At 47.5% G+C, this 13,270-nt stretch overlaps 1 protein-coding gene across 1 annotated transcript; it reads right to left on the bottom strand.

Moving 5' to 3' along the window:
• Nucleotides 1-2,282: 2,282 nt before the first annotated feature.
• ARV1 (ARV1 homolog, fatty acid homeostasis modulator) lies at nt 2,283-13,085 on the bottom strand (the record flags this gene model as incomplete). Its single annotated transcript, XM_080936595.1, has 6 exons — nt 2,283-2,564; nt 4,305-4,449; nt 5,116-5,340; nt 7,564-7,717; nt 10,457-10,576; nt 12,927-13,085. The coding sequence occupies 5 exons, from the start codon at nt 13,083-13,085 to the stop codon at nt 4,307-4,309; spliced, it is 801 nt and encodes a 266-aa protein (XP_080792721.1). The 3' UTR covers nt 2,283-2,564; nt 4,305-4,306.
• Nucleotides 13,086-13,270: the final 185 nt, after the last annotated feature.

The following is a 13,270-nucleotide window of genomic DNA, read 5'->3' as shown; positions in this document are numbered from 1 at the left end:
TCTAGAAGGGCTTTTCTTCACAGTAGGTCTCCCGCTTTATCACACGGGCTGTGGGTGGGCAGCAGCCAGACTCTTACCACTGTCAAGGGTCCCAGGGATGTTCCCTTCCTTTCATCTATGCGTCCCTCGGAGAGATTACAACCTGGTTCCAGTCATCTGACTGCTCTACTTTAACAACTTCGGGTCTCTCTTTCCTGCAGTGTATTTGAGGAGCAGCAAACTATTCTTCCTTAACAAAGACATACGGACCCCAGAGACCTGCCACTAGGCTACACAGGCTATCCATCAGACCGAGGGGGACTCAGTCTCACTTCTGTGTGATCCTGAGCACCTTCCAAACAACTACAAACATCTCCCGTGTGCTGTCTCCCCACTTTGGTCCAAAGGGCTCAGCTACTAGAAACAGAGAGCACGAGTCCCCTCTCACCGAGCGTGGTCTGCAGCCCTCAGAAGCAGCACTGAAAACAAGAATGTCAGTCAGCTGTCAGCACTGGTTTCCTCTGAGAAGACATTCTACATGGCCAGGGTGTCTTCAAACTCCCCATCCTCCGGCCTCACCTCCTGGGTGCTGGAATTACAGGGAGTGCAACACCTGACTTCAGCCTGTTTATCAGTGTGCTCACGAGGAGGTTTCCCACCACGGCTGGAGTGTCTTCGAATTTCCTTTTTTTCAATTAATACTTTGTGTGTGAGTGTGTGTGTATCGGGGATAACCTGCAGAAGCTGCATCTCTCCTTCCAACATGTGGGTCTTGACCGAATGCAGGTGGTCAGGCTCTGTCATGGGCCTTTACCCTCTGAGCCCCTCACCAAATGTTTTAATAACTATCAGCAAGTCCTTGTGAAATGAATCTAACAGCCATATTACAGCAACAGGTGTGCATTTCACTAGGGCTTTCCAACATTATGTCTCTTAAGGTTTTCATTAAAAATGCTGGAAACTGTTGGGACAGTTACTGGACGGAAGGCATAGTCCAGCGTCTGGGTCTGCATGGGGAAAGCCCCTTTGCTCACTGGTAGCTGGCGGGTCTAACGACTTCTCACTCTTCTGTGATGAGAAGACTGTTCTCACCGTTTATCAGGTTGGACTGAAGGATCTCACACGACAGGAAAGAGTGGAATGTGTCGGCTGCTTCGGATTGTCCACAGCAGCCGACTGCAATTTGTCTCATGCTCTGGGTGAGATTAAGTTAAGTTTAAGAGCCTGCTGTTGCTGCTTGGAGATATCCTGACTACGAAGATCAGACTTGCCCCAAGGAGGCTGATGTCCCTAAATATCAGGAAGTAATCTAATGATGCTCATGCCCCCTTTCCCCTGTAAACTTTCTTTCTTCAAACTCCCCATCTACCTAGTGCTGAGGGCAGAGGCGTGTGTGTAAAACTGAAGAAAGGTGGTCAGTAAAGAACCAAAAAAGTAGTCGACAGTCTAGTTACACCGCTTAGCCTTTTAGTTTTTGCTAAACTGAGCAGCCTGACCTTGACCTCAATGTGCTGCTCAGACGGCTTCCGCCTGGAGAAGCCGAATTTTGTGCAGCATCACGGCTGGCTGATGTCTTGTTTAGCCTCTTTTGAGCACCACTGTCAGCTCCTCGGAGTCCTGGTATGGAGTGAAACCAGGCACTCATCCAGCAAAGGGGCACAGCTGTGACTGAAGCATCGCCTCTAGCAGCTCGGCTGGGACAGAAATCATCTCTAGGTTGTGGCGTTCAGGGATTTTATGATTTTGGGGGCTGGGATGAGAATAACCCCAACAGAAATTTATGTATATAGGTTTTGCAAGACGGTTTCTATGTTTACCCAACTGTCCCAAAACTAGCTTTATAGACCAGGCTGTCCTTGAACACAGGCCCTTCTGTCTCTCTCTCCAGAGTGCTGGGGCTAAAGGAGTGAGCCACCATGCATTAGGCCCATCTACTTGAATTCCTGGTTCCCAGTTGGTGGAACTGTTTGTGAATGATTAGGAGGTGTAACCTTGTTGGAGGAGGTGTGTCACTGGGGACAATCTTTGAGGTTCAAACACTCCTGTGGTTCCCAATGCTCCCTGTGCCTCCCGCTTATGGTTCATGATGTGAGCTCTCAGCTGTTTCTGCTCTCTGCCACCATGGACTCTAACCCTCTGAAACCATAAGCTGAATTAAACAATTTCTTTTATAAAGACCCTAGTTGTGGTATTTGATTGTACTACTACAGAAATAACTACAATGCTTATCTTGGTTGTTTCTGGCTAAGAACTCAAAAGACGATCTTAGTTACTGAACCAGAAATTTATAAAAAGCTTGATTTATTATGAAAGACAACTTAAAAGTGCTTCTGTCAAAAACGCACAAAATACAGGTTTAAAGCCACAGGTGTAATATTTTGACTAAAAGGATAAAGGAGCTAAGCTGTGGAACCACGGTGCCTGCCCGGGTGCGCTCCACCTTGCGGATAAGGTGGTTCAGATCTTCCTGGGAGTATCTGGGTACGTTCAGAAATCCCAGTCTTGGCTTCAGTCAGAGAGCAGAGACCTTGGGTTCTTGTGCCTTCCCTTTTGAGGTAGCTGGTTCCGCCACAGAGTGAATAAAGCTGTAGACAACAGAGCAAGACTACTTTGTAAGGCCGTTTCTTATCACCACAGACTTGTTTCCAAGACTGGTTGGGAGCCATGGAGGACACAGGAGCCTGCGGCAGGGTCTCCCCCCAGTGTAACTTAAAAGACAAAGTGTAAAATAGGGCAGCAGGCCGCTGGCTCTGTAGTGGGTTCTAAAGACTCACGAGCTGATTTTCCTGCCTATGAATTACAGCAGATAGCTGGATACACAGAAGCACAGGGAACACAACCCTGGGAGGCCTGGGGTGGGAATTTGGAAGGCAGCTGCTGTGAGATGCCAACTGGGTAGAAGCGTCAGGGCAGAGTGTGGAGAGATTCCTCGACAGGAGGGGATGTGGCAGTGCTCTACAGAAGGGAACCAGTAGCATTTGGAGTGTGGGCATATCGGATGGAGGGCTATACTCTCGCATTAAGAGTCAGGCACTGGCCAGGAGAGGGATCTGAGTGGAACAGGCCCACTTACCCCTCCACATGAAGGACTAGAATCCCAGCACTAGCCAGAACTTTTTTTTTTTGACAGAAACAGACCAATAGGCTCACAGCTGCAGCAGCTCTGTGACGTTTAGGACTGTGAACCTAGGGCTCATAAAGGGGAAGGCAGGGAAAGCAGCAGCTCAGATGCACATGTACAAGGAGGAGGGTGGTCAGGTCCTGCAGCCACAGTTCCCAAGACCCAGGAGGAAGGAAAATGGCTGTACCACAGGGCATGTAAGGAGTGGAGAGCTCCACATCCAAGGTGATATACTGAAGAAGGGATGAGTCCGAGTGTGGCTCCCTTTCCTGCTGTGAGTCCTCCTGCATTTCTTCATTCTAGGATCCTGCTTCCTCTGGTGGAAGAAGGGGACCCACAGGTCATGGAGAGGGAGGTACAGGAGGGAGCTGAGCACAGCAGAGGAAGGACCACGATGAATGGGAGATGAAGAACAAACTGAAGGAACCTGTAGCTCTGGGCACAGGGAGGTAGTGTGGCTGAGGAGAAGCAAGCAGGGTTCAGGCCTCAGACAGAAGTGTCCTCAGAGACACTGAGTCCTGCTGAGATCATATGACCAGCAGAGAGCTCCCACTCAAGAATCCTGAACCTTGTGTAGACACAGAAGGCAGAAGGCCGGAAGCATATTACAAGAGAAGCACTGGAAGTGTGGAGGGAGACTGGGTGATAGGAGGTAAGGGGAAGGAGAACCGGCAGCAGCCATGGATGGGTGGGTACAGTTAGACCGACCGTGAGGACCGGTGGGAAGCAGCAATGGAGGCAAGTGAGGAGCAGGGAGCCCAGTACCCAGTTCTCCTGGAGACAGTAGCCTGAAGGACAGGGCTGCGCAGGGGATGGGGGGGGGGCTATAGACAGCGCCAGCCCAGTCACCTGGTGTGATGCTCCTGGATTGCTGACCTCCAGCACAAGGCCTCAGCCCTCAACTCCCAGCATCTGTGATTACCCATGTGGAGACAGGCCTGCCAACATTCAGTATGGGGGAGAGGTCACAAGGCCCTATTGCCCCCCAGGATACATAGGCAGTTAACAGATGCTGAGGAGACTTTCCTTGGTGGGACAGCTGCCCAAGAAAGTGCCATGTTGTGACAGTCCTCCCAACCACAGAACCAGTTGTGGTGGGATCACTCCCTGGGTCTGTTGTTGGTGCCTAATAGGGAAGGGATGATGACATGATCCATGTTCCCTAGGATGAGTTAACTCAAGAGACAGTCAACATTTCTGGTACCTTCAGAAGTCCTGAGACTTGTAGACCGCATAGTCACTGCCCACATCCCACTCCATCCTCTGGAAGAAGAAGACCATGACACTCTCTAATAGTAAGCCGCTTAACACGGCCAACAGGGAGAGCCTCCGGTTGGTGTTCAGGGTCACTGGAAAACAAAGCAGCAACTGCACAGGGAACGAGGATGTGGCAGGCCTGTGAGCTGCATGGCACTGAGAAGTGACCCGAGGAAAGCCACCCTGCCCTTAAGTCTACACTGCCCTGAGAAGTGACCCGAGGAAACCCACCCTGCCCTTAAGTCTACACTGCCCTGAACCGAAGCCTCTGCTCTACAGGAGACAGGGAGACTGTCTCAGAACCACCATCATCCAACTTGAAGTTTTAAGGAGACTAGCATCAGTTTAGTCAGAGCCCAACAAGAAGGCCAGGCAGCAGCTGCATTCACAGCAATGCTTCTCCCAGGGCCTAAAAACTGAAGACTCATCTGGTGGGCAGAAACTTTTACTGTGGGAGGCACCCACCCGGCATTTTCCTCTTGGCCAGACAACTAACTGTCCAGTTTTATAACTTTGGACAAGCCTTTATTCCTCACAGCCTTTCATAAAGTCCTGGTAACAAAAGGCTGCTGCCTCACTCAGGAGATGCTGTGGATGCATGAGCTCTCAAGACTCACAGCACCAAATGAGTATGTCTGCTGTGTATAGGACGTCACGGACATATGCAGGACCAATATGGGTGTAATGCCCCAGGGCCAGGACTTCAGCCTTGCAGAAGGCTGGAAGCAGACAGGTCAGATAAGAAGGTACACACTCACCTCTGATTGCCTGGAAATTTGATGTCAGCACAAACACTTTAATGAGCCTGAGACACAAAGGTGTGTAGTCATGCTCCCAGATGACAGCTGGGATTAGCAGGAGCTTCCCGTAGCTGGACAGCAACAGCGCTTTCAGCAGTAAAACAAAGTCGGGTGCTCTTTTTGCTGTTGTGGGTTGCTGAATCCACAGGAAAGCAAACATGCCAGTAAAAAAGGCAGCTTGTTCTATGGAGCAAATGAGAGAAATACAGACAACTCACCCAATGGAACCCTGAAAACCAGAGGAATCCCAACTCCAACTCAGCTGGTGTCCTAAGAAACACTGTAACAAAATACCATTTCTCTCTCACAAGCACGTGCACACCCTTGGGTCTCCTGTCAAACCATGCTGGCATGGCTTTAAGAAAAAATTTAATTTATTTTACACTGTAGCTGTCTTCAGACACACCAGAAGAGGTCATCAGATCCCATTACAGATAGTTGTGAGCCACCATGTGGTTGCTGGGAATTGAACTCAGGACCTCTGGAAGAGCAGTCAGTGCTCTTAACCACTGAGCCATCTCTCCAGCCCCAGGAAATATTTTCCAATAGTTTTTAGAGAGTTTTTATTTTTTCTTTTTGGGCAGGAGTGTGTGTGTGTGTGTGGGGGGGGGGGTGCCATGCTACAATGCCCAGGTTGCTCTTGAACTTCTGACTTTACCTCAAAGTTATGGGATCATATCTGAGATTACAGATGTGAGCCACCAATCCTGAGAAAGATCTGCTTTAAAGCCTGAAATTATGTTTTAGTTCCTGGGTTCAGTGATGTGTTTGAGGTTTTTGTTTTGTTTTCAAGTTTTTTGAGACAGGGTTTCTCTGTGTAGCCCTGGCCAGCCAGCCAGTGTATGTATGTACACACACACACACACACACACGTTTCTTTTTACTTTCAGTCATCTGTGCCTGTTTGTGTGGGTACATGTACATGATTGCCAGCGGCTGTGAAGGCCAGAGAGGGCATCTGATCCCTTGGCGCTGGAATCAGAGGTAGGTGAGAACCTGGTGTGGGTGCTGGGAACTAAACTTGGGTCTACTGCTAGATCAGACATGCTCTTCATCACTGAGCTAGTTCTTTAGTCCCCTTGAGTATTTTCTCAGTATTAGTGTCTGTAAGATGTAAATGGTAATAAATCCTGTACATTTCTAACTGATGTGGATCATGGTTATTAAAACAGTCATAAGCCAAGCGAAGAAGTCACACCCCCTCCATTCTAGGCTCTCGAGTGAGAGAACATTGGGTTTTTTTCCATGGCTGCATCTCCAGTGTCTTTTCCAGGAACACTGAGTAGTCTTTGGGTAAGTCAGCACCACTGCAGTGAATGAGTCGTCCTCCTCTAACCGACAGGAAAGGTCAGATTGGAGGGTATGTCCTATGGAACCCTTCCTTCAGCCACCCACACAAATACTTACTGAGCAACAATGGTGGGCCCAACCCTCAGGGGTTTGACATAAGAGGGTGAAGGCAGATCAGCAAGAAGTTAGTAACAACCACAGCACTGTGTTTGGTGAGAGGCACGACAGAGCTAGTTCTAAGGGAGTCAGCCAGAGGCTTCCTGGGCCACAAACAGCTGGGTCAGAGTAGGCTAGAGCGGGGGCAGGAGGGGCACTGAGATCCACTCCAAACACCCTGTCACTGTGCAGAAAGATCCCTATGGGCACTGGGCTTATCAGAAAGGGAAAGAGACCGTGGGAACAGTGCCAGGCCGGAGCCATGGAGTCCCTCCCACGCAGACACGCAGGCAGAACTATCCTGAAGATGGAATGACCGAGGCATTCCATAACTGAACAGGGGGCTCCAAGGAGGCTCTAGGTGGGACACCGAGGCCTTTGGTCTTAGCAACCTACAGTAGGAGGCTGTGTGCAGAGGCAGAGCAAGACCAGGCTTGGAGATGGCAGCTTACTAGCTGTGTAGTGGGGCTGGTGCGCAGCAGGCAGACAGGGGTCCAGAGGTCAGGAGGTCTAGGTCAGATGTGGATACTTGGGAGTTCTGAGAAGATGGATAGTACCAGGGAGGAGAGGGATGGTGGCTGATAGGGGACAAAAGAGCCTGTGATCCAGAATATAGTGTGGAAGACATCACACGTGAGAATTCCTGAAACAGTGCTGTGTAATGAATGGAAGGGCTGTTTCTAATCTCTTTTGGAGGTGAAGTCTATTTTGCTAAGACTGGCCCCAAAGCTTGTTGGATTCCAGCCTCCAGAGCAGTTGGAGTACAGGAATATGCCACAGCCTGGCTCAAGTCCAAGGCTTCTGAAGCAGAAAAGGTTGGAAATGAGAAATAAAGTTGTAATAGCAATTAATTCAATACAATTCAGATCCTCGAGAGAAAGCCATGGGTTTTAATTTCTATGAAAGGTGCTTCCAAACACAGGCAAGTCAGCTAAACACAGACCCGCAGCATGTTCTTACCGAAAGAGGCGATCACAAACATCCTGTAGAAGTCCCACTCCTTGGCGTAGCGGATGAAGTCATCGGGGGCTGGACTCTGGCTTGAGTCCTGCAGCTGCCACCACCGCAGGTATGCTTCACAGAGCAGACAGAACATGCAGAGTTTCCCATGGATCTGACAGCCAAAGACAGCACCACTGGATCGGTAAGAAGTCGTGAGCTGAAGGCACGCCAAGAGGCGCACCGCAGCTAAGCAGGTGTAGGGGTTATTGGCTTTGTTGTTTGTTTTGTTTAAGGTCTTGCTATGTAGTCCAGGCTGGTCTGGAACTCCAGATAGGCCTCCTGCCTCAGCCTTCCAAGTACTTTAAATGTGCGCCACATTCCACTCAGTAGCTGTGTTGAGAATCACCCATGTGGATTTCCAATGTGATTAACTGGCTAATTACATTCTTCGTGTGAGTTAGAAGTTCTTAACTAGCAGTGTTTATTGGAAATCCATGGGGGGGGGGGGGATTTCCAAGCTTGGACCATCAGAGGATCCAGTCTGGAGTCAAAATTTTTAGGGGTAAAACCTGGGTAGGTGTATATTGTAGTAATTCCTGGATAGACCCTAGTGTGTATGTGTGTGTTTGGCTTTTCCACGACAGGTTCTCTGTGTAACCCTGAGTGTACTGTCTTGGAACTAACTCACTTTGTAGAACAGGCTGGCCTCTGTCTTAGTGTTGGAATTAAAGGTGTGTATTACCATACCCAGCTAAAGATTTAGCACACCTGTTTACCAATTTCCCCGGTTGGACCACCTTTCCTGAAAACTGAGCTTCCTCAGGTAACTAGCAGTGGAGATGTATGTTTGGGATGTTTGTAAACCCAATCCAACCTGACCCAGTCTCAGGTTCTGAGGCTCCTCAGCTGGCTGGCACATAGGTCCTCAGGTTATACTCTGGAAACATCTGGAAAGGTTGTCCCCCAATGTCATATACAGAGATGCTAACTGAGATGGTTTGGGAAGGGCTCCCTTACCCAACCCAGAAAATTTTCAGTGTGTAAGCCAGCTTGAAGATCAACACTCTGGTTACTTAAAAGGCTGTGACTATTTGAGGGAAAGACCACTGCATTGTCTAGTTCTGCCAAAATTTAGGAGGACCAAATTAAGCAAATAGATATACATATACATAGTCAAATTTGAGTTTTTGATTCACAACAAATAATTTGTTTTAAGTATATACCATGCAATAATTGGGACAGACTAAATACTAGAAAAGTTTCATCCAAGTTTCAAATTCACCTGCTGTCTTGCACTTACCTGTCAGTTCAACCCCAACTATCAGCCACTTACGGCTCAGTATGAAAAGTGCAAATATGAAAGACCCAACCTTAAGTGCTAGGACCTCTTTTGACTTGTTTTTTTATGCCCTGGATTTTTTTAACAGCAGGGTGCAAAATGCATTTAATGGTGGTTTTAAAAAATAGTTTTCCTTTAATGTTTGCTTCCCAGATCCAACTGTAATTGTTTACTATTCTGTGTTGGATTTTTAAAAAAAGATTTATTTATTTATTTTATGTGAATGCACTGTAGCTGTCTTCAAACACACCAGAAGAGGGCATCAGATCTCATTACCGATGGTTGTGAGCCACCATGTGGTTGCTGGGAATTGAACTCAGGACCTTTGAAAGAGCAGTCAGTGCTCTTAACCACTAAGCCATCTCTCCAGCCCCCTGAGTTGGATTTTGATTGTCAAATTAATTAGATTACAAAACACCTAGGGTGGCATTCTGCTGGTGGTTTGGAGAGACAGACCTTCCATTTTAGACCATGGCCAAGATTGTCCATAACTTTGTGGACGGTCTTGCCACTGGTGATTGATGCCTAACTTACTGGAATCCTTGACTGGCCACATGTTGAGCCAGTTCTTCCAATTCCCTACAGCTAGTCAGGGTGTGAAAAAGATATTCAAAGTCCTAAAGCTGGTAGCCTGAAACAGCTTACAGTTAAGGAAGCTGTGCTGAATGGCTTGGTGGCCACTGAGATGTGAATATAGCTTCATATTGTAGAGATCACAGGCAAAGGTGGCATTGTTCATCGGCTATGAAGCTTTAAAACCAACCTTTAACATCTGATTTTATCTTATTTGAGTTCTTATTTGAATGTTCTTGGACCACCTATAATGAGACTGCTTATCTGAATAAAATACTAGCTGTTGGAAAAACAAAACAAACAACAAAACCACCGCCTGCACTGATAAGGTAGACACCCACAAGGTCCTTTGGCTGGATCCCTGGCTGGGAATGGAGGGGAAACAAAGGCATCTAAGCTCTGGCATTTCTCTGCTAAGCAGTCTCACCTCTCATCAACATGCCTCCCTGAGTCTGAACAGACTCAAACTGTGAGGGTATTAGGTCACAGCAGTGAGGTGAGCCGCTATTCACCTAGCTAACCAACTACGGTTAGCCTTATTCTGCTCAAAGTCAACATTTTAAGAGGTAAAATGCTAGAGGCATCCAGACTATGTTGCCAAAGTCTCTCTGTGCCCACATCCGTAAGCAGTTACTAAGCACTGCACACTCTTAAATTAGTATCTATTACTTCTAGAAAACTTAAAAGACAAAAGAGAGGAAAAAAAATTCCCAGTCAGAATTGTTATATATTCTCTATTTGAAACTGTTATTTCTTTTAAATGCAAAAGCATCCGGTAACTTTAAAAATAATTTAAAGCCAAGGTTGGAAAGAGAGCTTGGCGGTCTCTTTTATATTGCTTTTACAGAGGACAGGAGTTGTGTTCTATACCCAAGACAGGAGGCACGTAGTTGTCTGCAACTCCAGCCGTCACAATCACTGCAATAGGGTATATATCCTTCCTCCTTCGAGACACACACACATACAAATTTAAAAAAAATTTACAATACCATAACTTACATTTATTTTAGTGTTGAAAAGAATATGCCTATAGGCCTGAGTTTTGCATAAAATGGCATTAATCAAGATAATAACAGGATCATATTCAATGTATTTGTCTACTGGTTTTTGGCAGGATTTCTGGAGAAAAATACAAAATAATATTAGAGCAGACAAATTAACATCTATTAAAATAGCAGCTATTTAAATCCTCTAAGTACAAATGCCCACCCATGTAAGAAGTGGCTTCATGGTAACTAAATATAAGCTTCTAACTAGAAATACTAATATTTAAGATTTACTCTCAAAAATCTAAAAAGAAAGGTGGATGTGCTAACACGTAACTATAACCCCAGAGTTAAAGACACAGATTTAGGAAGATGCTGAGTCAGCAAGGGCTGAAAAGGAGACCCTGCCTGAAATCACAAAACAAAACAGACAGAAGTAAGTCAGGAATCTGATTTAAAGACATACTCCAGGTACAAAAGCATCCAATTCCGCCTTCCAATCCTTAAAAGCTAATCTCCCTAACACACTTTGGCTGACAAGCTGTGGTGTAGACTATGACTCTGGATCTGGAGACAGATGTTCAAGTCCCTATAGTCTAGCTTCTGAGAGCTACAGGTGAACAGAGATGAGGATAGTGTCAGAAACCCTAAGCTTTTCTCCAATGAGATGGGGAACTTAAAAAGAGAATGTTCTTTCTTTGCTACCACAGACACAGTGGAGGGTGCTGTGCTGTTTGCATAGACTTGGGGTTACAGTCCGAGTCTATGTCATCCAAATCAAGACTCCCTCAGCTTCCAAATGGCTTCCTCTCATTCTCCTGTGCTGTGAGGAGAAGGATCAGAACTGGTTGTTGAATCACATCAAATCACAGGCTGTGAACACACCCTGTGGACACGGAAACAGTATTAGTTTCAAAGCTGCACCAACGCACCTCACTGAGGAAAAGAGAGGCTGTGATCCCAACAGCAGAGACAGAAACAACAGGCAGACCAGGTTCATCTTTTAGTTACACTACACCTAGAACTGTAACCCTGTATGGAAACACAACATAAAAGAACGGATCCACACCACGCCTCTCCGGGTATGGGCACCAAGTGAATCAGCAGGTGTGCTGCCCTTTCAAGTGTCAATCTCTGTCAAAATGGAGGCACAAAGGTTCCCATCTTTCAATAACCTGAAACTACTTGTGAGGTAAGAGCCACCACATTCAGATATCGAGCTCAGGACAGAGGCTCTTCCCAGATCCCCTTCCTTCGAACTGGAGTGGAGCCTATCTCCTCCCCTCAGGCATGAGGTTCAAGCCCAGAGATGGAACATTAGTGATAAGAGAAACTGTTAAGTTGGCAAGTCCATTTCTCTATCTTTCAAATTTGAACGGTATCCCAAATGTAAGAACAGGGAGGCAGACCCATTTGGAAGCAGGAGGGGAAAGACCAGCATCAGGAAATGCAGAACTCGTGTTCCTCTGTATCACAGCCTGTGCTGTGGGTACCACATAACAAGAGCTCTTCTTCCCCAGAGCTTCATGGGCTCCATGAAGCTAATCACCCGGAGACATTATTCTCTCACCTCAGGAACCTTAGTTTAGAAGGCTAAGACAGCAAGCCACCTCACCATCTGAAGATTGTTACAATGAGATGCCAGTGACCTCTACCCAAAGAGGCTACTTCTACTCCCAGGTGGCATGCCCTGTGTTGTCCATCCTCTCTTCATGACACCCAACACATAGGGAGCTCGCTGACTTTCTCCATCAGTAGACCTAATGGGTCAGTGGGTCCTTTCCACCAGCACCCTCTCCAATGTTTCCTCCTGCCTTCATTTTGAGTATAAACAGAAAACACACAGACATTTATTCTATCTCTCCCTCTCTCTCTTCTGGACTGCCTGTCTCCGTTTTCCAATTGCAGAAACGTTGTTGGAGATGGAATCTAAGGCTACCTGCATGTCAGGCAAGCACCCTACAAACAGAGCAACATCCCTGGCCGTGATAAATGTTTTCTATTTTGGTTAAATTGTTGTATTATTTACGATTTCATTGACAAGTACCCTGAAAAGACACCGTTTACCTCTAAGATATATCTAAAGCACCGGACCTCAAACACTGCTTCCATCTCCTCAGGCTCAAGAGAATGACACGCTTCCTGCTACAGTTCCTATTTCCTTAGTGAATCACATCTCTCTCCATCACTCGTTTATTTGTTTGAAACAGTCTCTCTCTAGGTAACCGAGGTTGGCGTCCAACTCGAGATCCTCCTCCTGCCTGGCATGCGAGTGGAGTGCTGGAGTCACAGAAATGCGCCAGCACTCCTGGGTGCCATAAGTCTTAGAACATCCATGGCCTAGGCAGTCTTCAAGCACATCCTCGCTTTCTCTTTCACACCATCATAAGGACCACTCCTCCCCCACGTGCTCAAGCTCGCCCTGGACCACAGCACGTTCGGATCCGCCTTCCTAGCTGCGCCCCGCCCCCCGGCGCGCTCACGCAGATGGTTATCTTGAGTACGCCGTGGTTGTAGTCCCGGTACAGCTCCCGGGCCTCCTGGTTACACTCGATACAACGATATAAGCAAGAGGACGAAGCCGCCGCCGAGCCTTCTGTGCCTTTCCCGGACCGCGTCCCCCTACGCCCGCCTGTCCCCATGGCCACTCCAGGGTTTCTACTTCCGGCCGCTGGCGGAAAACGCCTGGACTGGCTTTGGAAGGCGCACCCAGGGTCTTACTGGGACTTGTAGTCCATGCGCTGAATGAGAGCTTGAGGCTAACTGGGTACGGACTACGACTACCAGCGGGTACTGCAGCTGCGCGCCGCGCCCACCTGCCCGCGGC

Source organism: Micromys minutus (assembly GCF_963924665.1).
Source record: "Micromys minutus genome assembly, chromosome: 24".
NCBI classification, from domain to species: Eukaryota; Metazoa; Chordata; class Mammalia; order Rodentia; family Muridae; genus Micromys; species Micromys minutus.
This window is presented reverse-complemented; position numbering and strand designations above follow the sequence as displayed.